Source organism: Tenrec ecaudatus, chromosome X (genome assembly GCF_050624435.1).
Source record: "Tenrec ecaudatus isolate mTenEca1 chromosome X, mTenEca1.hap1, whole genome shotgun sequence".
Lineage (NCBI taxonomy): Eukaryota > Metazoa > Chordata > Mammalia > Afrosoricida > Tenrecidae > Tenrec > Tenrec ecaudatus.
Genome location: NC_134548.1, coordinates 15,198,413 through 15,224,086, shown reverse-complemented (window position 1 = coordinate 15,224,086; position 25,674 = coordinate 15,198,413). Strand labels below are relative to the sequence as shown.

The window sequence follows — 25,674 nt, the reverse complement described above, 5'->3', positions numbered from 1 at the left end:
CTACTCCCCATTCTCTGCTTCTGTACTTCTAAGAATTTCTCAAGTCTAAAATTTTAGGCTCTGCATGAGGTTGTCTCCTCATGATAGGGCATTCTTCCCCATTCCTCCCTTCATAGCCTTCGATATCCAAGTTCATCAATCAGGTTTCAGGCTAACTCCACACTTTTATGAGGGAATCTTCTGTCACCCTCAGGCTGGATTGGATTCCCCTTTATAAACTCATCGCACTTGAAAAATCTGCTCAGCCCTGCTAGACAGAAACCAGTGAGAGCAGGAGCGCTGTCTCGTTCTTTGACCATTGCAGGCACTAGATCATTATGATTGGTTATCTGGCTAAATGACATGCCCACATGGAAGTACTGAGAGGCAGTATATATAATGAATTTCCTATCATAGTCCTGGAGCTTTTCTTTTTACCATTTGCTCCCAACACCTGAAAAATTAGAATTGAATCAGAACACGTACCCGACTGCCCCAAATACAAAAGTGACTAGTTATTAAGTTTTGACCAAGGCATCAGAAAGCACACTTTCAACTGGCATAGAGAAAACTGGTTTCTGGTTTTCATCAAATAAGAAGAAAAGGAAGAAAGGAAAGGGGAATATTTGTCACTGCCCATGCCTTTCAGCACAAAAAGTCTTACTCCACTTAACCAATTTTTCTTCCCCATTTCTCCAGTGAGGTATGTTACAGCTGTTTTCGAGTGTGCTAAATGCAATTACTATATCATAAAATATATGCACATTGGTGAATAGCACAGTATTTGTTTATGAGACAAAGTTATAGGAAAGTCAAAAGACTAGTCACAGAATGATTCATCTAAGCCTGTCATACAGCTCACCCACCTCACTCCCAGCCTGACCTTACACACAGTTTGAACTGTGAAGAGTTGGTATCTGAGGTAAATAATATCATAGATTAGAGAGAACGAGGAAAATAACATTCGTGGATGAAAAGATAGAAAGGGGGCTTAAGACTGGGGTTATAAGTAGGGGTAGAAATTGAGGTCTTCCTTCCCATCTCTCCATTTTCACTTTTCTACCCTGACCACCAGCTAGAAGTCACACTTCCAGAGGGTGAAATAGGAAAGGTCTAAGTTACCTCAGATTCATCAGAAAGTCTTCATGGTTCCCTCTGTTCAAGTGCAGGTCATTTGGATAGACAAGCAAAGTCACTAACAGGATCATTAGGATCTCAATGGAATTTCTCCCTCGATCTACAAAATCACCATTGAAAACATAAGGATTTTCCTCTGAAGGAAGACCATTCTGTGGAAGAACAAGAACAAGCAGTCAAAAGAATGTACTTTCAAAGTAAGGCTTTGCATTTAATATCCTTGAGAGTATGGAAGAAAAATGCTGAGCTAGTCCTTCCACTGGTGGGTATTCCGGCAAGGAACCTGGGATATGAAGTTGCATGAGATGGGAAGATTCCAGTGAGGATAGGGGTTGGTCCACCTACTGTGCGTCTTCTTTGAAAGAAAGAAGTTGACATATTTATCCTATCAAAAGTGTCATCACTCATCTCTTCCTTCTCTCTGAGGAAAAGTGGGAAACTTCTAACACAGAATTAGAGTAAAGTTTTTTCTTTCTAAGGGGCCTTGCATTTAGCTTCCCTAGCCTGTGATTCCCTTGATTTTCAAACAGGGAATGACACTATATACCTCTCCATATCAAGTGGACATTAACGTACCCAGGAAAGTAAAGTTGTTCTGTAAATGAACAGGGCTGGTGGACCACAAGTAGACATCAGTACATTTCTAGCTGGTACACATTTGAATAATCACTGACTGGGCCATATTAGTCATGAAATACTTTGAATGTCACTCCTGAGAATGAATAATGTTTGTTAAGTGCTGTGTGGGCATGAGAAAGAGCTGAGATCAGTACAAAGGTCTGGTGTTTATACCAGCTATAACTACACTACAAATTTGAGGGCAAAACAAACATATATAACATGGTTATATTTTCTTAATGCCATGCCTGATGGGGAAATGGCTTACTACATTTCTATTGTATACTAAAATAAATACCAGTACTTAAAATATATGTATTACATCATGAACAATTTAAGTACTTACATATTCAAATATACATCCTCCTTCAAATAAATTACTACCTTATGGAAATAACTCTAGTTATATTAATATTTTTCAAACCATTTTAATTTCTCTTTTCTTAGTTTTTAAACTAAGAAAATCTAATGATTTTAATTTTTGATACAAATATAATGGAATTAGTTTAAAAATAATAACATAGAAATTCCAAGAACTACTATGCAATATAGTTCATTTTGAGGGCAACTGGAACTCTGAACTTGGACCAGAAGTAAAAAGACCTATAGCTTAGTCAAGCTCTACTTATTGACCATGTCTCCTTCAGCAAGTAATTTAATCTTTGTGAAATATAATTTCCTCATCGATGAAATGGGAACAATTGCTCACATATTCACCAAAATAAACACAGCTACTTTGGAACTGAAATGAAACTATTTGTATAAAAGTGCATGAAACTTGTAACACATCATAAAAATTAATAGATTCATTTTACTATAAGCTGTGTTATTTTAAAAAACATTTTATTAGGACCTCTTACAGATATTATTACAATCCATAGTTCCATTAGATCAAGCTTACTTGTACAATTGCTGGCCCCATCATTTTCAATACATTTTCTTTTCTTCTTAAACTCCTTGATATCAGCTCCTCTTTATCCCCTGCCTCCCCAACCCTACCACCCCCCTAAACCCTTAGTGTATTATATATTATTGTTGTTTTCTTTGACATAGCTTCCACTATCCCATGTATTCAATCACCTAAAATTCTGATGTCCGTTCCCTTCTAGTGGGGTTATGCAGTCATCATTGCTATCAGTCCCCCTGACCCAACCCTCTTCCCGTATCCTCAGGGATTCACTACTCCTCTTCCTGTTTCTGAGGGGCTTATCTATCTTGAATTTCATGCATAGAAAGATCTTGATTGTACCCATCTGCATACACAGGCCTAACAAGATTAGTGAGGTAAAACTAAGGCCATAATAGTAGGAAGAGGAAATTTTAAAGAACTAGGTGTATTTCAACAGTGCTCTACTGCACCCTGGATATATCATCCCTTCTGTATGGTCCTTCTGTAAAGAACTGTCCCATTGTTTTACAGGTGGGCTTTGGGTCTCCACCTTGCCTCTGTTCCTTCATGTCAGTTTAATTACTTGTTTTTGAACTTCTGATACCTATTCCCTTTGACACCTCATGATTACACAGGCTGCTGTGCTTCTTCCATGTGGGTTTTGTTGCTTTCCTGCTATATAGCAGCTTGTTTGACTTCAAGCCTAAGATCCCAGCCACTATATCTTTTAATTGCCGGGCACCATCATAAGCTGTGTTATTTTTAAGATTCCATTATTTTATATTTTATTATCTACTAATTCACTAACTTATTTAAATTGAGCTTAACAACATGTTAGCTACAAAATATATACTATTTGTCATCAAAATGCGAGGAATAGAAGGAAGATTATGCTTCTCTAATATTCTTCCTACGGTGCCCTGTTGGCATAGTGGTTATCAGTTGGGTTGCTAACTGAAAGGTCAGCAGTTTCAAAGCACCAGGCAACTCCAAGGCAGAAAGTCAAGGCTTTCTAGGCCCACAAGGGCAATTTTATCTTGTCCTAAAGGGTCACTACAAGTCAGTATCGACTTGATGGCAGTGAGGATTTTTTGGTTGGTTTGGTTGTTGTTTTTTTCTCTTTGTTTTGAGAATATGCTTTCTTCCCCTGGCACTCAAACAGCCAGGATGAGTAACTGAAAGTGCCTGAGGGATTTTGAAACTGATAGGTTCTCTATAAAAAAACAAAAAACAAACTCACTGACATTGAGTAGATGCTGACTCATACTTGATAGCCACTCTTTTTATAACCCCCAGTTGCCACTGACTCATGGCAAAGCCTGTATGTCAGAGTAGAATGATGCTCTATAGGGTTTTCAATGGCTGATTTTCCAGAAGTAGGTTGCCAGGCCTTTTCTCTGAAGCACCACTGGGTGGACTCTAACTTTTAGGTTAGCAGTTGAGCACCTAACCTATTTGTGCTACCAGAGACACCAATACATTCCAAATAACCCACTGCCGGCTAATAGATTCGAACACTATAGGACGGAGAACTGCCCCTGTGGGTTTCCAAAAGTGTACATCTTTATGGGAGCATAAAGCCTCATCTTTCTCCTACAAATTGGCTGGAGGGTTCAAGCTGACCTTTCAATTATTAGACCAGTGGGTACGCCACCATACCACCAGGGATCCCTAAAAAGAGATTAGAACTAACTGAAAGAAGACAGTTTGGGAAATAAATGATTAATTTGGAAGGGCAAGAAGATGAAAAATCTCTCATCTCAAGGAGAAAGGTGGAAATCATGAAGCATGTATAAGAGACTAGAGTCCAGAGACGAGAGACCTAATAAGCCAATAATAAACACTCCAGAATCATGGAAAATGAGCTGATAGAAAAGAGGCAATTATTGCATAAATAAAAAGGCAATTTTCCCTGGTTAAAAAGAAACTTCAGCATCAGGTTTTAAGAACTCATGATACATATGCTCATTGATGGAGAATTTACCTGGTAAAATTCTTATGAGGGATCAATGAACCAGTCACAAAGGGAAAAGAATCAGCTTGGCATATGTAAAAGTGGACGGTAGAAAATGTTGACAGACAATCGACAAATCAAAGGACTATAAATCAAGAATCCTCTGTTGGCCAAGACATCTCAGGGTGATAGAAAACTATTTGCAGGTGTGTATATGCATGTACCTGGGTTCAATTCTCAGACCACATTATTAGACTAAAATAAAACACACATTGTGTTTTGGAGAGATACACATATGAAGGGGAACCCCCACCCAAAATGGAACTTTTTTCAAAGCTATGTATTTAAAAAAATTTTTTTTTACAAAACCACCTTTTCAATTTCAAAGTACTGCCCATTATACTTAATACATTTTTCAAATCTATGATTTCATTCTTGGAAACAGTTTGCAAATTCATCTGTTTGGATTGCTGATAGTACCTCCCTTTTTGTTTTTTCTTTATCTCTACTACATTGTCAAATCACTGTCCTTTCATGTCCCTCTTCATTTGCAGAAACAAAAAGAAGTTGCACGAAGCAAGGTCAGGTGAGTAAGGTGTATGGGTCAAGAGAGGCACATGCTGTTTTTTTCTTCCAAAACTGGCATACTGAGATGGGTGTGTGAGCAGGTGTATTGTCATGGTGGCAAAACCAGTCCCCTGCCTGCCACAAATCAGGCCTTTTTTGGTCACACACTGTTACTCAATCTTTTCAGAACCTCTAAATAGAAAGCTTTATTAACAATCTGACCTGGTGGAATTAACTCAAAATGTACTATCCCCCTCACAGAAAAAAAAGAGCATTGGTTTTTTGGGGGTACTCCTTGTACAACAAATTAAAAAAGAGGAGATTGAAAATAAGGTAAATTCCACAAATTGAAAGCAAAAATGGAAATATTAATACTTATATAAAGTACAATTAAGATTAAATATACTAAGTAGGGTGACAGAGCAATATCATGCATAATAAAAGGCACTGCATGCAGATTTATGAGCTGATTTATATGCAATAAACAAAACAAAGTCTTGCTTTGTGTATTTAACTACTATAAATGCAGAAGAAACTGTTTAAAAATACATAGTTATTCAGATTGTGATGGTTTAATATAATGCTCACTTAATAAATCATAAAGTGTTAGGGTAATTTTTTATATAGCAAAATAAAACTAATAGAAGAGTTTTTGGTAGGAATAATAAATAACAAAACTATATAAAAATATATATATGATCAATAAATTGATTTAAGCAACATAGGAAAAGCTTTATATTTTACAGACAGAGAATGCAGTTAGTTTATCATATCTCTATGGAGCATTTATGGGAATCAATTGGATCAAAGAGGAAATTAAAAACCAAATTTTAAGTTAAGTAGAAAGCGCCACTAAATTAAAATTATGAAAGATAGCATTTTTAAGTATCTTAGTTATTCAAAAAATAATTATTTAAAAACACACACAAATATTGTATTTATCCTACAAATGAATAAAACAGGGAACAAAAAAGAAAAGATACCATTTATACTCAAGTATAAGCCGAGTTTTTTCAGCACATTTTTTATGCTGAAAAGCTCCCCAGGTTTTTTGTGGTAAAATTAGGTGCCTCGGCTTATACTAGAGTGTATACAGTATATAAATGCAAGGTTTTGTTAAAAGTAAAAGTGATAAAATAGAGAATGAAAAAATTAGTAAGATTAAAGATTGGTAAAAAGACATAGAGACACAACACCAAAATCACTGCCACCAAGTCAATTTTGAATCATAACAACCCTGTAGGACTGATCTGCCAACATTTGTTGTCAAGGCTATAAATCTTTATAGGAACAGATAGTCTCCTCTTCTCCCCAGGGAGTATCTGGTGCCTTCAAACTGCTGACCTTTTGGTTAGCAACTCAATCCATAACTCATTATGAAGCTGTTGTAAGGCACCTCAAAGTCAGTCTGACTCACAGTGACTTTATGTATCACAGAACAAAACACCACACAGTCCCACACCATTCTCACAATTGTTCTTATATTTGTGTCCCTTGCTGCAGCCACTGCGTTAATTCATCTTCTCAAGGTCCTTCTTCTTTTTAGCTATCCAAGAAGAAGGTCCTCCAGGGACTGGTCTCTCCTGATAACACATCCGAAGTACTTGAGATGATATCTTTCAACCCTTCCCTCTAAGGAGGATTCTGGCTATACGTTGTCCAAGACAGATTTGTTTTTCTGGCAGTCCATGGTACTTTCAATATTCTTTGCCAGCAGCATAATTCAAATGCATCCATTCTTCTTTGGTCTTTCTTATTCAATGTACAACCTTCACATGCATAGGAGGCAATTGAAAATACCATGGCTTGGGTTAGGGTCAACTCAGTCCACAAAGTGACATATTTGCTTTTCAATACTTTAAAGAGGTCTTGTGCAGCAGTTCATCCAATGCATTGCAAAGTTTAATCTCTTGACTGCTGCTTCCATGAGCATTGCTTGTGGATCCAAGCATGACAAAATCCTTGACAACTTCCATCTTTTCTCCCTTTATCACGACAGTCTATTGGTCCATTTGTGAGAATTTTTGTTTTCACATTAAGTTGCAATCTAAATTGAAGGCAGCAATTCTCGATATTCATCAGCAAGTACTTCATATCTTCCTCGCTTTCAGCAAGGCTATGTCTCTGCATAGGCTAGATTGTTAATAAACCTTCCTCCAATCTGGATGCCACATTCTTCTTCACGTAATACAGCTTATCTGATTATTTGCTTATCGTACAGATTGAATAAGTATGGTGAGAGGATTCAACCATGATGTACACCTTTCATTATTTTAAACCATGTTTTGTTCTCACAATTGCTTCTTGATCTGTGTACAAGTTCTGCACGAGCACAATGAAGTGCTCTGAAATTCCCATTCCTCTTTAGGAAGGGTCGAGAGATATCCTCTCAAGTACTTTGAATGTGTTATAGCCAAAGTATATCCATTCATATCAAACTACCTATAGTTTGATATGGCTCACACAATTGAATGCCTTGGAATAGCCAATAAAACACAAGTAAACATCTTTCTGGTATTCACTGCTTTGAGCCAAGATCCACCTGACATCATATCCCTTTTTCCATACCTTTGCTGAATCCAGTCTGAACCTCTGGTAGCACCCTGTCAATGTACTGCTGCAAAAATTTTTGGATGATAATCAGCAAAATTTTGCTTGCATGTGATATGAAAGATATAGTTCTATAATTTGTGCATTCTCTTGGGTCACCTTGGAATGGGTACAAATATTGGTCTCTTCCAGTCAGTTGCCAAGTAGCTGTCTTCCAAATTTTTTAGCATAGATGAGTGAGTGTTTCCAGTAATTCATAAACTTACTCAAACATTTCCATTGATATTCTATTATTTCTTTGAGCCTTGTTTTTGTTTAATGCTTTCAGAGCAGCTTGAACTTCTCCCTTCACTACCATTGGTTCTTGCTAATGGTGGAATGTTAACTAATTCTTTTTGGTTCAGTGACTATGTGTATTATTTCCATCTTCTTTTGGTGCTTTCTGCATCATTCAATACTTTGTCCATAGAATCTTCCAATATTGCAACTATATGCTTACATTTTTTCTTGAGTTCTTTCAGTTTAATGTGTGCTGAGGATGTTCTTCCATTTTGGTTTGCTTTTCTAGGTCTTTACATCATAATATTTTATCTTCTTGAGCTTCCCTTTGAAATTTTCTGTTAAGCTCTTTGATTTCATCATTTCTTCCATTTGCTTTAGCTAATCTATGATTAATAGTGAGTTTCAGACATCTATTTTGATTTTCTCTTTCTTTCCTGGGTTTTTTAATGACCTTTTGCTTTCTTCGTATGTTCTTTTTGGGGAGGCAAACAAATTTTATTATTTTTTTAAAAGTTTTATTGGCATATAATCATGGATTTCATATACAAAAACACACACAAAAAGAATCTAACAACAATAACAAAGCAAAACAGAAAACTTCACGTGAAAAGAAAGCAGAAAATATTAAAAACAAATTTTAAAATGGGTGTAAAGGGAGATCAAATGATTAGGTGTTAAATTTTAACCTAACTGCATCTACAATAATCCATTTTTCCAAAGCAATCTGCATGATAGCAAGGCTAGTCACATTCCCGATCTAGGGTCGGAAGGAATTCGCCAGAGGCTTAATCCACATGTAATTCCCCTTCATGTTTTTTAAACTGAAACAAGTTTTAAATGGGTCAAAAGGCAGATCCAATGATAAGATATTACATTTAGCCTACCTATAGCTATCATAATCAACTTTCCAATGCTCTCTCTCTCTGACAACAAGGCTAGTCACATCCCCTGACTATCTTCAGAGGGGAGTCACTGGAGGTATAATCCATGTGTGGACCCTGAAAACGGATTTTGGGATTGCCCTGTTTGCCTTCTGCAAACCTGGTGTTCAAAATTTAAGCTCTGATCACATTCCCTCTTTTGGAGTTGGAGTATATAATTTGCAATCTTTTGATCACACAGCCTGGTGTGCTTCTATGTGGATTTAGTTGACTCCTCGCTTAGATGGCTGCTTGTTTGAAAACAAGCCTTTAAGACACTTGTGCAATGCAATTACTCAAAACATTTTGAAAGATGATTAAAGATATACTGTTTGAAAAGCCATTTACCCATGCATATTTATAATGGAACTCTATCTCAATTTTCACGAGCAAATGATTTTAAGGTTATTTAAACCTGTGATCCCAAACCAACTTCACATTGGAACCATTTAAGGAACTTCTAACAATACCACAGTTTCCAACAGAATCTCTAGGACTGTCACCCAGGTATTAGTATTTATTCTCCTAGTTCCTTAGGTTATTGAATATATAGCCAAGTTTGAGAATCAGGGTTTTAATGATCACAAACTATAGAGAAAAATGGAAACTGCTCTAGCTCATTTCATGAATTCAATATAACCTTAATTTCAAAACTGGAGAAAAACACTCAATAGCCTAAAATTTTATTCCTTAGATTTGGATGCTAAACTTCTTCTCCACTGTGATGAGTGATATAATAAAACTTTTCATTTCCTGATAAACCAAACTTGTTTGTAGGTGAATTCTTCGCTACCCCTGTACTCATATTGCTTCTGCTCCAATATGAGCAAAGAACAATGAGCTTCTGTAGTTAAACTTAATTTTAAGCCAAAAATAATAATAGCTGGACCATACATCTACTAAAATATATTGTTCTTTTCAAAAAATCACATCTTCAAAAGTGTAAGATCTTTTTTGTTTGATAAATGATGCACATTTAGTAGAATCTGGCAAATCACAGTCTAGGGCAATGGACGCCATTCTCAGAGAGGAGTCCTCAATATACCCTGAACTCCAGGTAAGTGTTGAGCCACTCAAAGCAAACCTTTCGAAGGTGGCATGACTTTCCTAGATGTACAAGAAAGTTGTTAGTTCAAAATTATTCATATAATTTCATATAATTTGAGTTCAAACATGTTTTAGTCTTAGAATAACAAAGGAACTGGAAAACAGGTAGGACGATAAAGACCCAAGTATCTCTAGGATATTTAAGCCTCTTGCTACTGGGATTTCTTTGAATTCTTCCTTCATAGAAGCAAAATCTTTTGCTATAATCTTCTTGCAGTTCTAGAAAATAAAAGGCTCTGGCTCATTCTGCAGATGTTATATAACAAGTCATCCATGACATGGCGTTTAAGTTGGCCGATATAGAAAAATGGGGTGGGGGTGTGGGTGTAGGGGAGATAGCCAACCACAGTTCATTCACTATTGAACTGAATATAATTCCTATAATTAAAAGTCTTTCTCTCAGGCTACATCTTTGGTTGGCTTTGGGCTAACCCCAGCCTACAGCCTACACATATTGTACTGTAAAAAAGAATGAACAAAGAATAAATTATCAATCAAAACAGCAATTGAAAGATGCATTTAACAATTATCTTAATTCAAAGCCTGATTTCTCTCTTGTGTTGATGGAGTTTTCCTGTCTTCTCATCTATTTCCTACTGAAGCATGTTACAGCAGATATTTGGATGTTATCAGGACATATTTAGATAATGCCCTGAAATACAATAACCTCTCGACCTCAATTCCATATTATTTTACCTTTTTTTGTGCAACCTCTATTTTAGAGATCTGTTCTTCTGCTTGTAACATACTGCCTGAATCCCAGAATAGAAAAAATTGACCACTGTGGCAGTGTGAAATATATCAGGGATAGAGAATAAAGAGAAATGTAGAAGGACCTTCAGAACTAGAACATGGGAGGAGTGGAGGAGGAAAGAGAAAGAAAGGGAAAACAAGGTGGCTTTACTGCCAATGGATGGCATCACCTGCAGGATGATGAGTTAATTAGCTTTCTTCATGTGCATTTTTTTCAACAATCTGGATGGGTGGGATATCTCCACTTACAGACCAATTTAACAAACTAATTTACCAAGACTTGATTTAAAATTCTAAGCTTTCTATTCAATGAGGGAAGAATGTCTTGTAATTTTAACAAGGCCAAGTCTCTGAATGAAGTATTTCAAATTGGTCACTCTAATTAGGCAGAAGTGGCTGATTAAAATTAACCTTTTCAGAAAATAAAGTCTAAAACTATGACCCATCTAATGCTATGCAAATTGCTTCACTTGATGATAAAATTATATTGGAAATGATGTAAATTTGAGATGCCCTTTTAGCAAAGGTCTTTTTGTGGTAACTGTGGTACCCAGGGGAAAGAATTCTTTTCAAACCCAGCCAGATGGGACTGTGAAGTGAAAATGTCTAGTTTTGCATCAAGGTGCTGATTGATACAATTTTAAGACTCATTAAATATTAAAGAAACTAAAATCTGAAAGCAATCAACAACTATTAAAATGAATTCCAGATGGGTTCAAGCATTTATTGACACTCACCACAACAAAAGTATATGAGAATGAAATATTTTCTGATCATCCAAATATTTCCTTTATGATTTAGATACTTACCAAGATGCTTTGAAGAGACTGTCTAAGATGCTGTCTCCTCTCTGAGGTTATGTGCCCCCCACCCCCGCAGTGTACTCTTTTGGAGTATTCCGCTATATTGTCTTTTCATTAGTCTGCTTTCCCCACTAAACTCTGATGTTTTCGGGGCCCAAAGCTGTGTCTTAGTCCTATTTTTTTGCTTAATAATTTTATTGGGGCTCTTACAGCTCTTATCACAAAACATCCATCCATCCATTGTGTCAAGTACATTTGTACATATGTTGCCATCATCATTTTCAAAACGTCTTAGTCCTATCCTATGGTCAATTCTTAATAGAGTGCCTCATTTTGAATAAATGTTCAATAAGTATATGTGACATGAATGAATTTCTTATTCCTATTTATATCTTCCCACAGTTTTTAGATGGTGCCTTGAACATTTAAGGACCAGATAAAAGGTTATTGGATGTGTGAATAATTGAATGAATAAATAAGTGGACAATCATTTTTCCATACAATGAATTATAATGATAAAAATCTTGAAACAGATCAACAACTTGGATTAAGTAAAATGGTGAGGTAGCTCAGGGGCCTTACATTTATAACTCTTTCTCTCAGGTTATGTCTTTGGTTGGCCTTGGGTTATCCCCAACCCTACAGTCTATGTATACCACAACTGTATAACAGAATGAACCAACAAGAAATTATCTAGCTGAAAACTGAAAGATTAATTTAAATTTTGTCTTATTTCAAATCCTGGCTTCTCTTTGGAGTTGATAGAGATAAATCAATCATAGAACAATATAAAATGTGATTATTTATAGCTTCAAAATCTCCAGCAGGATGTAGTCTGCCATACCATTCCTCACAATTCAAGTTCTGTTTCCCTTCATTAGATACACTAATAAAACAAAAATAATTCAAAACTTGGCCAGTAGCCCCTTTCAAACAGAATACTGGGAACCCACCATGGTGGACATGACTCCAATCGAAGTGATCCTCTGGGCAGATCAGAGGAAAGAACCTCACACTGGGCATTGCATGTAACAGGGAATCAACAAGTTGCTGATGCGTTGATGGAGTGAGTACAAAATATGACAGTTTGACGCAGAGCCCATCCCCGAAATGCTATCATTTACTGAAGCAATCATATGACTGCTCAGAGCAGAGTTATGTCCTCTTTGTCATCATTGAGCAGGCAACCTTTGTATGGTACACCACAAAGAGAAACACATCACTCCTCACCTTATGCTCTCTCCTTATTTTTGAGATGTTCTTTCTTTCCTCCTCAACTACTCTGCTGGTCTGTTACCTTTCTCTCAATTATCTTTCTTCTTTCTTTTTTTGATTCATCTTCCTATACCTAAGGTCTGATGATGATAGTCATTCGTACTGTGGGCATTGTTTAAATGAACTTTTTAGATGACTGAATTTTATTTTTTTTAATAAGTAAAAAAAATCCTTTTATTGGGGACTTGTACAACTCTTATCACAATCCATACATGCATCCACTGGGTCAAGCACATTTGTACATTTGTAGCTATTATCAATCTCAATGCATTTTCTTTCTACTTGAACCCTTGATATCAGTTCCTCATTTTTCCCCTCCCTCCTTTCCCCTCCCTCTCTCACAAGCCCTTGATCATTTATAAATTATTATTATTTGTTCATGTCTTACACTATCTGATGTCTCCCTTCACCCACTTTTCTGTTGTCCATGCCTCAGGGAGAGGTTATATGTAGATCATTGTGATTGGTTCCGCCTTGCTCCCCCACTTTTCCCTTCCCTTCCTGGTATCGCTACTCTCATTAAGTTTTAAATGATTTTAGCCATTTTGGTTGGGAGTAATAAAAATGTGCCATTTGATTACAACTTAACAGTGTATAGACCACGTAACTGGAAACTTTGTTGACCAGGCAGGCTCATCAAGCTAAGTATACCTCAGACACTTCCGAGATGTCTGCAACTCCTTTTCCTATACTACACAGCTCTGGATCACTGAATTTGTCAAATTCATTTTCATGTTTATAACTCTAGATTTCACCTCACTGTGAGAAAAAGCACTCACTTTTCCTTACTGTTACTGTATTTCACTTTTGCCTCTTCCCCTCCCACTCTCTAACCTGCTGAGGGATAGGAAGCCAGACAGATGAGTTTATATGAAGCATATGGACAATCAGGCTTTGCAGATTTATGTTCATTAATCTTTGAGTAAGGAATTGGTGTGAGTAAAGTTTATTGGCCTATCAGAGCCTTGTGCGAGGAAAGTTCATTTGATTGATAAATATGATTTCAAGAGTTCACGGACCCTTTTCTGAGTTTGGAACTTGGAGTGTGAGCTTTGGAGAGGTCAAGTAGTACTGTTATTTTTATTCACGGAAATATTGTTCCCATAAATAGTTTGTATCATTGGTTTTAGGGCACATGACATTATCATAATTCTGCCTTTAAACTGCAGATAAAAATGAGACAGAAAAAGGGAAAATGCCAATTTTTATAGATTGGGGATCAGAATATGGCTGTAGCTTCCTCAAATCTCCGTGTCCTATCCCTTCACCTCACTGTCTTTAACTTAGTTAACTCACTCTCACTTTCCATAAGCTAAGTGACTCACTGTCATCTCAAGCTCACCAGGTCATTCTCTCTTCCTGAACACCCTGCACTACATCCTCCTTTCAGTTTCTTAAAATGGAATCTTGCCGTCATCATGGCTCTTTTCTTCCTTCAATTTCCCTCTGTCTCAGAAAATTTCAAGACTCTGGTGTGGAGGGTTCATTTTGTCATATTCTCATTCAACCTTACCTAAATTTCAATCCATGGCTGTTGTGTACTTCTGTTTCCAAAAGTTCCTCTCACCTTCCTCCTTTACTGCAAAGGCTCTCAATCTCTACTTCTTGAGCACTAGCATTGGTTAATTCTCAAAATAATCATCTGGCTTCCATTTGAATGCTATATATTCACCTTTAATTCTTTTTATAGTACTTCTTACCACCCACTTCCTCCTGTTCAGTCTTCACATTATTAGCACTTTCCAGTTTTTATATGTTCTATGTAGTTTGGCTGAACAAATTTAAGAACTATGTCAAAACTGTCTCTTTTCTCATCTTTCTACTCAATATATTCAACCAACTCTTGAGAAATTTTCTTTTCTTAATGAATCAAAAGTCACTTTTTCCAACTCAATTTAACTCAACTAGCTTTTTCTCTCATAAAGTCCCCAAACTTCTAAAGAACAAATGACAAGATTTGTTATTGCTACTGTTCTCCATATACCCTCCCTCTCTTACCTACTTCATCTGAAGATAATTGTCAACAATAATAGGCCTGTACATATAAACATTCAGTGTAGAGCTATGTGTTGAGGCAAACAAATCTTATTCCCCACTGTACAATCCCTTGACTTTGCCTCACCAGGCTGTTTTTCTACTTCTCCTTCAGCTTTCCTCTGTGGCCAGTAGAATCCGTGGTGCATGGTAAATACATTTCCTTCTGTCTTCTACTCTTTCAGAAAGACTTGCCTCTGAAATATGGGCCTCATTTAAAGATACTGCTTGACTCTTGACTCATGCAGGCCTCTCAAAGGAAAAGGCTCATTCTTCCGTGGGCCATGTACATTAGGGTCAGGAGTGAAGGAGAGCTCATCTGCTCCTTAGCACCAGTAATAGACCCAACACTTTGCCACCCTCAATGCAAAGCCTGTCACCATTCATGCCCATGACCTCTGACTGGACTTCCTTTCTCTCCTCCTCATCCCTAGTCTATGGGGCAAACCCATTTAACACACTTGCTTCAAGTCCTTGACCTCATCTCCATTATCCTCTTTCACTCACTTCAGTCATCTGCATTCTGGACTCCTTCTTGTACTTTCTCATCCTCTAAAATGACTACTCCTACAACTTCCTACCATTTCCTTTTTTATAAATAAGTTTTTATTGTGAATTGGGAGAAAGTTTACAGAGCAGATCATCAGTTTTACATTTAACAATTCATACACATTTTGTTTTAATTGATCCACTGTGAGCCTTAAATGTGTTGTTGTTGATGTTAGGTACTGTTGAGTTGATTATGACACATAGCAACCCTATCATACTAGAGCTAAAATTCTGAGTAGTCTGTTTATAGAAGTTTATGGATAACATAGGCCCCAATCCATTGGCAGCCCCAAATCCACTTGCAGAGTCCCCATGTATATTAAGCTTTCATTAAGTTGCTTCTGATAGCTAATCAAGGATATAGATAATCTTGGCTTCAGGCAGAGTGCATTAGGAAAGTAGATTACTTCTACCCCTCTTCAGCCAGCCCAGAGAGGAGCAATCTCTTAAAGGTTTGCCTGGGTGTGTCCTTGATGGAAATCACCATAATGCGGATAGGACAAGAGGTCACATAGTCATCAGTCATGTCTGTATGTCTCATCCGACAGCCTTGGTCAGAAGACCCTGGACCAATCTTATAAATCCTTCTATCTAACATAATGTACATGTCCCTCTTATGGCCCTGTTCCCACTTCTGTAGTTCTTCCTTAACTGTGATGTACTGATCTGCCACCAATCATGAATTTGTGACAGTTCCTGTTGTTCCATGCCTTATTTAACTAGTATTGAATCTTCAGACACCATTTTGACCTCGTACTAATGGCCTCCTTCGTCACAATGATGCGCCTGTGTCTTTGTGTTGCTATGTCTCTTTTAAGGCTCAATAAATGTCCTCCTATTATTTTCTTTGAGTTTAAGGTCTCCTTTTGCCGTAAAATACTATGCACAACAGAACAAAACACTGCCTGGTTCGTCACTATCCTCACAAGTGTTATGCTAGAGCCCATTGTTGCAGCCAGTGCATCAATCCTCGAGGGTCTTCTTTTTCAGGGACTGCTCTCTTCTGATAACATGTCTAAAGTATGTTAAATGCAGTCTCACTAGCTTTGCTTCTAAGAAGCATTCTGGCAGAACTTCTTCCAAGATAAAGATTTGTTTTCTAGCAGTCGAAGGCACTTGCAATTTTCTTCACCAATACCATGATTCAAAGGTATCAAATCTTCTCTGGTCTTCTTTATTCACTGTCTAGTATTCACAGGCATATGAGGCAATTGAACATACCATGACTTGGATTAGGGGCACCTTAATCTTCAAATAAAGGTAAATCTTTCATTTTTAACACATTAAAGAAGACTTGTGCAGCAGATTCTTCTACACCAATAATATATCTTTTGACCTCTTTTAAAAAAGTCATTTTATTGGGGGCTCTTATAAAATTCCATACATCAATTGTATTAAGCATATTTGTACATATGTTTCCACCATAATTTTCTAAACATTTACTTTCATTTGAGCCCTTGGTATCAGCTTCTCTTTTTTCCCTTCCTCGTGAACCCTTGATAAATTATGAACTATTATTGTTTTCATATCTTACACTGACCGCTTTCTCCCTTCACCCATGTTTCTGTTATTCACCCCCCCTCCCCTGGGGTGGGGAGTGATTATGCATCAATCATTGTGATCAGTTCCCTCTTCCTACCCTCCTCGCCCCACCTTGTCCCTACCCTCCTGGTATCACTACTCCCATTTCTATTCTTGAAGGGTTTATTGGACCTGGATTCTGAGTGTCTTGAGCTCTTATCTTTACCACTGTACATGCTCTCATCTAGCCAGAACTGAAAGGCAGGACTGAGGTTATGATAGTGGGAGATGAGGTAGCTTCAAAGAATCAAAGGAATATTGTGTTTTTCATGGGTGCTATACTGTGCCTTGGTTGCCTCATCCCTTTCTTGTGACCCTTCTGTGAGGGGATGTCCTATTGGCTACAGATGGGATTTGGGTCCCTGCTCCTTTCGTTCCCAACAATGTTTTGTTTGTTTGTTTGTTTGTTTTGGGTCTTCTGGTGTCTGTTACCTGATTCCGTTGATACCTCATGATGGCACAGGCTGTTGTGCTTCTTCCATAAGTGCTTGTTGCTTCTTTGCTAGATGGTTGCTTGCTTAACTTCAAGCCTTTAAGACCCCAGACACTATGTCTTTTGATGGCCGGGCACCATCAGCTTTTTTCACCACATTTGCTTATGAACCCATTTTGTCTTCAGAGATCCTGTTGGGAAAGTGTGCATCACAGAAAGCCAGGTTGTTAGAATAAAGTGTTCTTGCTGTTGTTGGGCCTACAGTTTTCTCTGTGCCTTAGCAGTTTTGTGCAGGGACGTCATTCTCTGGGTTTGGTGTGCCAGTGGGGGGTCTAGTCCCTCACACTCTCTTTTTCCTTCTTGATTTGCTTCTGTATGGACGTAGCAGACCAGCCCCTTTCCCCTACCAGTAGGTTTAGTGCTTTCTTCTGTAGCATATACTTCTGGCAGGGGGTTGGGGGGCATCAGTTTGGCTCTGATTGGGGCCAGCCTTGTAGACCTCTCTGTTCATGTCCTTTTATTTCTTACTACTATTTTCATGAACACTGACTGTGGATTCAAGTAAAATAAATTCTTAACCACTTCAATCTCTTCTCTCTGTAAAGCATGATGTTCTCTATTGATCCAGTTGTGAGGATTTTGATTTTCTTTACACTGAATTTAATCCATACTGAAGGCCGCAGTCTATCTTTTACCACCAAGTGCTTCAAAGTGGTTTTTGCTTTCAGCAAGCAACGAAGCCCTAGTGGCATAATGGTTACAAGTTGGGCTCCAATCCTCAAGGTCCACAGTTCAAAACTACCAGCCATTCCCCAGGAGGAAGATGGGGATTTCTACTTCTGTAAACAGTGGCAGTCTTGAAAATTGAGTAGCAGCTCTATCGGGTCCTCTCAGGTCACTACAAGTCAGTATCAACTTGATGGTAGCTAGTTTTTCAGCACACAAGTTGTGTCATCTGATATAAGTCTACTACCTAGAAGCTTCCTACTTCTTCTGGCCCCACTCCCTGGCTATCATGCTCTATATTGTTGTTCAGGCCTTTTATAATCTCAACAGATTCTACACCTAAATGCCAACTTCATTCATCTGTGCCTGGTTTGACCTACCCCATTCAACTTTCATTATTCCATTCTGAGTGAATGAAATTAAAATCTGTGTTACTGTTACAATTTACTATTCAAAAATTGCTTTTGGGTATTCATGTTATTTTATCCACACGACAATCTCTTATGGGACAGAAGCTCAAGATAATATTGCAGAAAGGGAAAAACGAGATTCAGCGAGTTTATGTTGCTTACAGTCTCAGTATATCAAAGAGTGGAAATGATTGATCATCCTAGTTGTCAAAATCTATTTTCTTTCATTTCACCTGAGACACCTATGTTGTGCTCAGTTGTACCACATGCTGTTTGTGGAGATGTCGGGGATGGGTGGGAAAGAAACACATAAATTAGAAAGATGCAGAAGATGAGCCTAAAGGAATAGTACTGTGAAGGCAGGGGTCATCACAGGATCAGTTTCCTACATGTAGTCTTCCAGAAGCAAATATTCAGGTTACAACTGATGGCTCAGAGACAGCAAGCAAGGAATCCAGTCAGTAAAATGCAGGGAAACTCCATGCTAGCCAAACCACTTTTAGCCCTTGGTGCTGATTCCCCCAACTGCAACCCAATAAAGGAAAAATAGAGCACTGGAACAGCCATTGAGCCAAGAGAGGTGAACGTAGATACAGAAGAGAACAAATTGGAACTTGCTGTAGGAAATGCCTTCCACATATAATTAGTAAGTATTGGAAGAGAGAATTAGTATAGGACATGCTCACTTCTATACAAAACAATAATAAACCCGCACTTGGTGCAATGATGTTATAAATGCCATAAATACAATCTGGTAGAAATCAAAATGGATACACAGAAAACAATAATACTGAACTAAAACAACTTATTTTTAACAATTATATGAGATGTGTGCAGACATTAAAAAGACATGACTAATCTTTAAGCTTATTGGATCAAAACTTCTATATTGCATCTGTATATGTACATATCTCTAATACAACTAATCTTGTTATCTGTCCTAGGACAGCCCTCCATCAAGAAAAATGCAAATATTTACCTTATAGAAGATCAAAAATAGATCATCCAGTTTCCCATGCAAATCACCTGGAGTACAAAGGAAAAAATTAAGTGTTTAGTAGGAAACAAGATGATATGAAATTGTAAAACTGAAACACTGTTGATAGACTCAAACACCCACCTTTCTTAGCACGTTTTTTTTTAATTTTAACCCATGTTGGATTAATAGACCATTTGGCCCCATAGCACTCTTTCCTTTTCTTTCTATAAGGGAAAGACCACCTTGTATTGCATTTACTTTTTCTCTTCTGCCATTAATATGGGACTTAGTTTATCCTGGGCCAGGCAGTAGATCAAACTTTTACATAGCATCTTGTTCAATCCTTTAAAACCATTCTATGAGATGTGCATTGTTTTCATCATTCTCATTTTACAAGTGAGGTTTAGAGTGGCTAGATACTTTATGAAAAGTTACCCCAATACCAAGAAGGTGAGTTGGAATTCAAACCCAACTTTATCTCATTTAAAAAACCTGAACTTCCTGACTTGTTATTCTAAACTTGTATTAATAATCTTTTGAAAGTAAATCAATAGTATTTAGTATATTTATGAGAATAATTAAGCCTCTATTGATTTTTAAAATAACTTTTATATATACTACTGAGCTCAAAGGATATGTTGCATTAGGCAAAACTGTTGCATAAGACATCTTTACAGTATTGGACAGCAAGGATATTGCTTTGAGGACTAAGGAGTTCCTGCCCCAAGCCATGGTATTTTCAATTGCCTCATATGCATGTGAAAGTTGGACATTGAATAAGGAAGACTGAAGAAGAATCAATGCTTTCGAATTGTGGTGCTGGAGAAGAATATTGACAGTACATTGGAGTGCTAAAAAAAAAAAACCAATCTGTCTTGAAAGAAGTAAGGCTCCTCAGAGGCAAGGATGGCAAGATTTTTGTTTTCCACACTTTGGACATATTTTCAGAAGAGACTCGTCCCTAGACAAAGATACCATGCTTGGTAAAGTGGAGGAACAGTGAAAAGAGGAAGGCCCTCAAGGAGATGGATTGACACCATAACTGTAACAATGGGCTCAAGCATAGGAACACTTGTGAGGATGGCTTAGGACCAGGAAGTGTTTCGTTATGTTGTGCAGAGGGTTGCTCTGGGTCAGAACCAACTCGATGGTACCTAACAACAACATGGGTTTTATAATGTTCTTCATGTTTTGATGGCAAGTCCATCCATCTCCCACTCTTTTCTCTTTGCTGCATATACTGGATGAAATTCGTTCGTATCACTATGAAAATAAAACAAAACCCTATGCTCTCAGTGATTAGTCTGCACTACCTATCCTGTAATCTCTAGCAGCTCAGCAGCAATATCTATTTTCCAAATCTCAGGGTCACAGAGATGACTCTGTCTTCTAGCAACCCTGTAAGTAGAACTGCCCCTGTCGGTTTTGAGACCTTATCAGGAGCATATGGCCTCATCTTTCTCCCTCAGAATGACTAGTGGTTTCAAACTGCTGACCTTGCCATTAGCAGCTCAATGAATATGTTTCAGTCACCATTAAATGTCCAAATGCCTATCACAGCACCTGGGAAATAGGTGATACTCAATAAAAATGTCTTTCATTGCTAAATGTGAAACCGTTTAAAGCCATGTTTTAAAAAGATGCTCCAGTCTAGACAAAGACATGTACATGCAAATATATATAGGAGGATGGGGAAATAGATCTATGTGTCTATATTTATAGGTTAAGTATTAAGGTGGCGGAAGGACCTTGGGCCTCTACTCAAACACTCCCTCAATGCATGAATACTTTCTTTTATTAAATTGGAACTCTATGATGCTCACTCTCCCGACACATCTGCTGAAGCCAAAGTGGGTAAACAAGTAAATGTGGTGAAGAAAGCTGATGGTGCCTGGCTATCAAAAGAGATAATGTCTGGGGTCTTAAAGGCTTGAAGATAAACAAGCGTCCATCTAGCTCAGAAGCAACAAAGTCCACATGGAAGAACACACCAGCCTGTGTGATCGAGTGGTCCCGAAGGGATCAGTTATCAGGCATCAAAGAACAAAAAATCATATCATTGGCTGCACACCTCCATGATAGGATCGCTGAAGACAAATGGGTGCATAAGCAAATGTGGTGAAGAAAGCTGATGGTGCCCGGCTATCAAAAGAGGTAGTGTCTGGGGTCTTAAAGGCTTGAAGGTGAACAAGCGGCCATCTAGCTCAGAAGCAAAAAAGCCCACATGGAAGAAGCACACCAGCCAATGCGATCACGAGGTGCCAAAGGGATGAGGTATAAGGCATCATGCAAAAAAAAAAGATATGTGTGTATATGTATATATATATGTGTGTGTGTATGTATGTATATATATATATATATATATATATACCATATTGAATGAGGGGGGAAATGCAGAGTGGAGACCCAAGGCCCAAGTGTCGGCCAATGGAGATCCCCTCATAGAGGGGTTTAGGAGAAGAGATGGGTCAATCAGTGTGCGAGGAAGTACCGATGAAGAACACAGCTTTCCCCCAGATCCTGGATGCTTCCTCCCCCCAACTACCATGATCTGAATTCTACCTTGTAGGGCTGGATAAGGCAGAGGTTGTACACTGGTACATATGAGGGCTGGAGGCACAGGGAATCCAGGGTGGATGATACCTTCAGGACCAAGGGTGTGAGGGGCGATGCTGGGAGAGTAGAGGGAGAGTGGGTTGGAAAGGGGGAACTGATTACAAGGATCCACATGTGACCTCCTCCCTGGGAGAGGGACGGCAGAGAAGGGGGGGAAGGGAGACTCCGGATAGGGCAAGATATGACAAAATAACGATGTATAAATTACCAAGGGCACATGAGGAAGGGGGGAGCGGGGAGGGAGGGGGAAAAAAAAGAGGACCTGATGCAAAGGGCTTAAGTGGAGAGCAATGCTTTGAGAATGATTGGGGCGGGGAATGTATGGATGTGCTTTATACAATTGATGTATGTATATGTATGGATTGTGATAAGAATTGTATGAGCCCCTAATAAAATGTAAAATAATAATAATTAAAAAATAAAGTTAACCTGTGGACAACTGAAAAAAAAAGATGCTCCAGGAGTAGTTTCAAGAATTTAAAAATTCCAAGTAGATGTCTCATTGTTTTGATGAGGCAGCTACAGGAGATAACAATGAAAGCATGATTTTATAAAATTCAGTCAACTAAGGGAAGGCATATGAACACATGAGGCTATTAATTAAAAACAAGAGTGAACATTAAAAACCCTCCTTGAACAACTGTTTCTAGGTAATATAAGATCTGCTTATAAATTTTTTCTCTCTGTATCTAACTAAATTACCAAATATAACTTAATTTAGAAATACTTTCCCTCAGGTTCTTTCAAACCCAACAGCCAAGATTAACAAGATATACACATGAGACCCTTCTGATTACAATGGTATAACAAAAAATGAAAATCTTATACCACTAATGATTATTTATAAAATATGACTTTACTATTAAGATTAAGAGCATTTGAAGGGGCTTCAAAAATTTCATGGAAAAATTCAATTATCTTTTACTCTTTCTTTTCACAAAGATTTTAGGCCCCTTCATATAAAGTTATTTTAATACACAAATCGCATTGCTTAAATATGCTCTCACTCTCTAAATATAAGGAAATAAAAATCAAAGTTTATTTTTATTTATCAATCAAGTATATATTTTTGATTATACTATTTTCGCTGATGATATAGTACTTCCCCATTGTCTCTTCACACAGATGCAGTAAATTTGATTTCTGTGTATTTCATCTAGAGAAGTCTATGTATATAGTCATTTGTCTTGCTATAAAAACATATTTGTAAGAAAGAAATCATTAGTTGTGCAAAATTCTATCATGTCATCTCCCACTTTATTTTTTATCACCAAGGCCATACTTTCCAACTACTGTTCCTTCCTCTTTGTCTCCAGCTTTGCATTCCAATAGCCAATAATTACCAATGCATCTTGATTGCATGTTTGAATTATTTGAGACTAAAGACTTTAGTAGAATTCTTTAACTTCTTCATTATTAGCTTTAGTGGTTGGTACATAAATTTGAATAATAGGTGTATTGACTGGATTTCCTTATATGTTGATAGATATACTCCTATCACAGACAGCATTGTACTTCAAGGTAGATCTTGAGATGTCTTTTTTGGTGATGAATGCAATGCCATTCCTCTTGAATCTGTGATTCCCCACATAGTAAACCATATGATTTTCTGATTCAAAATGACCAATACTGGTTCATTTCAGCTCACTAACACCCAGACTATTTTTGCTTTTTTATGCACTTCATTTCATGTTTGATGATGTCCAATTTTCCTAGATTCAAACATTGTAAATTCCAAGCTCCAATTATTAATAGACGTGTGCCATTGTTTCTTCTCATTTTGAACTGTTCCCTATCAGCAAATGAAGGTCCCAAAGGTTTTACTCATCCATGTCATTATGGTCAAACCCTATTTTGAGAAGTCAGATCTTTCAAAGTCATATTTTGAGTGCCTTCTGACCTGAGGGGTTCATTTTCTGCACTATCTCTGACAATGTTCGGGTGTTATTCATGAGATTTTCAGTGCCTAATTTCCCCAAAGGGGACACTTCTTCACAGTCTGTTCTTAGTCTGGATGCTTTGCTGAAACTTGTTCACTTAGGGTGACTCTATTGCTGTTTGAAATAACAGTGACATAGCTTCCAGTATCACGGCAGCACTCAAACACCACAGTAAGACAAACCGACCAGCAAATGGTACAAGATCTGATAAGCACTTTGAATAAAAAGTTCCCACTGCTGAGCTACATCATGTTCTGGGCAGAGATATGGTGGCCTGATTAAGTTGGAATTGAACCATCAAAGACTTTCTTTGAAAGGCCAGGTCAGAGGATATCACAGAACATATATTCTGACATCAAGTGCCGGGCACCACGATCAGATGCTAGAAATGGTAATGGTTTAATTAGAGTGTCAAATCCACCTCTACCTGTCAGAGTAAGAAAGATGCCTGCTAAAAATTGACTTGGAAAATAACAATTGTTGCTTTGTAACCTAAAGGCTTAAATAGAAGCTAACGGGGTTGCTGTTCCTTCCACACAACCCCTTCTCAGACAGTTGCAAGCATGCTGAGTACCAACTGTGATGAATTTCAATGTGTGCTGTTTCTTGAAGCAATATCCTGCCAGGCTGGCCTATATGATAACAAAATCTCAAATCTTGTTATTTAGAAGAACAAGGAACAGATTTCTGGGACATTACCATTCTTCTAAAAGCTGCAGAGACCAGTTGGAAAAATCTAAAACAACAGCCAAGGGCAGAGAGGAGTTTAATCCCCACACTGTCTTGTGCTTTTCTCTTCCCTGCCTAAGTGGTATACAGAGACTCTGCTAGAAAGAGCAACATGGAACCAAGATAATGAGAGCTAGAGGGAGGGCAGAGAATACTTATTCCACCCATGGGGTTTTCCATATTAAAATGCTGTCTGCCTTTATACAAATCCACGAATGCTTTAATTTCCCACATAATTAATTCCTGCCAGCTGGTACGTAAAATAAAGATGGGGAACAGTATTATCATTGTACATAACTCAATCAACACTTTTTCCTTAATATAGTTTACTTTTATAGTTTTCAAGTCATCAAATGATGTAGGACCAACAGGCTCCTAGGTATTGATTTGACCATGTAGCTCTGACACTTACCACAGACTGTTATCTCTCTGGTGGGAAAGGTTTTTATATGGGAGACATTCGGCATCTGCATCAAGACTTTCTTGGCTTCAAATAGCACCGCTAGGACATAATGAGCATGAAGTATCTATGAGGGGGAGGCAGAAGAAATAAATATGATGAACTGGGAAGAAAGATATGATTTTGGAGAAAATTGTAACAGTAGAACATAAGGGTACATTTCAGTAGCTGTATTTCAGGATAATTTCTAAACCATTCTCAAAGAGATTATTCTAGCACAGTTTCTGACATATCTCAGCCCCTCAAAAGATACATAAAATAAATGGGAGAATTAATGAAGGAATGATTCCTAGGATACAGAGATTTTCTTGTTCTTAATTGATGCTATCAAGCTACAATAACAGTTATGATTGCTCTTGATCTGACATCCCAAGAGAAGAGAC

The 25,674-nt window shown here is 37.7% G+C and overlaps 1 protein-coding gene across 1 annotated transcript in view; it reads right to left on the bottom strand.

Annotated features, from left to right (window-relative positions):
- Window positions 1-25,674, bottom strand: part of PPEF1 (protein phosphatase with EF-hand domain 1) — a 145,389-nt gene that overhangs the window by 39,725 nt on the left and 79,990 nt on the right. Inside the window, exons 7-9 of the mRNA XM_075538575.1 lie at window positions 25,244-25,358; window positions 19,547-19,593; window positions 1,102-1,268 (exon numbers count right to left, since the gene is read on the bottom strand). Coding sequence (XP_075394690.1) covers window positions 1,102-1,268; window positions 19,547-19,593; window positions 25,244-25,358 — 329 coding nt within the window. The remainder of the gene's footprint in view (window positions 1-1,101; window positions 1,269-19,546; window positions 19,594-25,243; window positions 25,359-25,674) is intronic.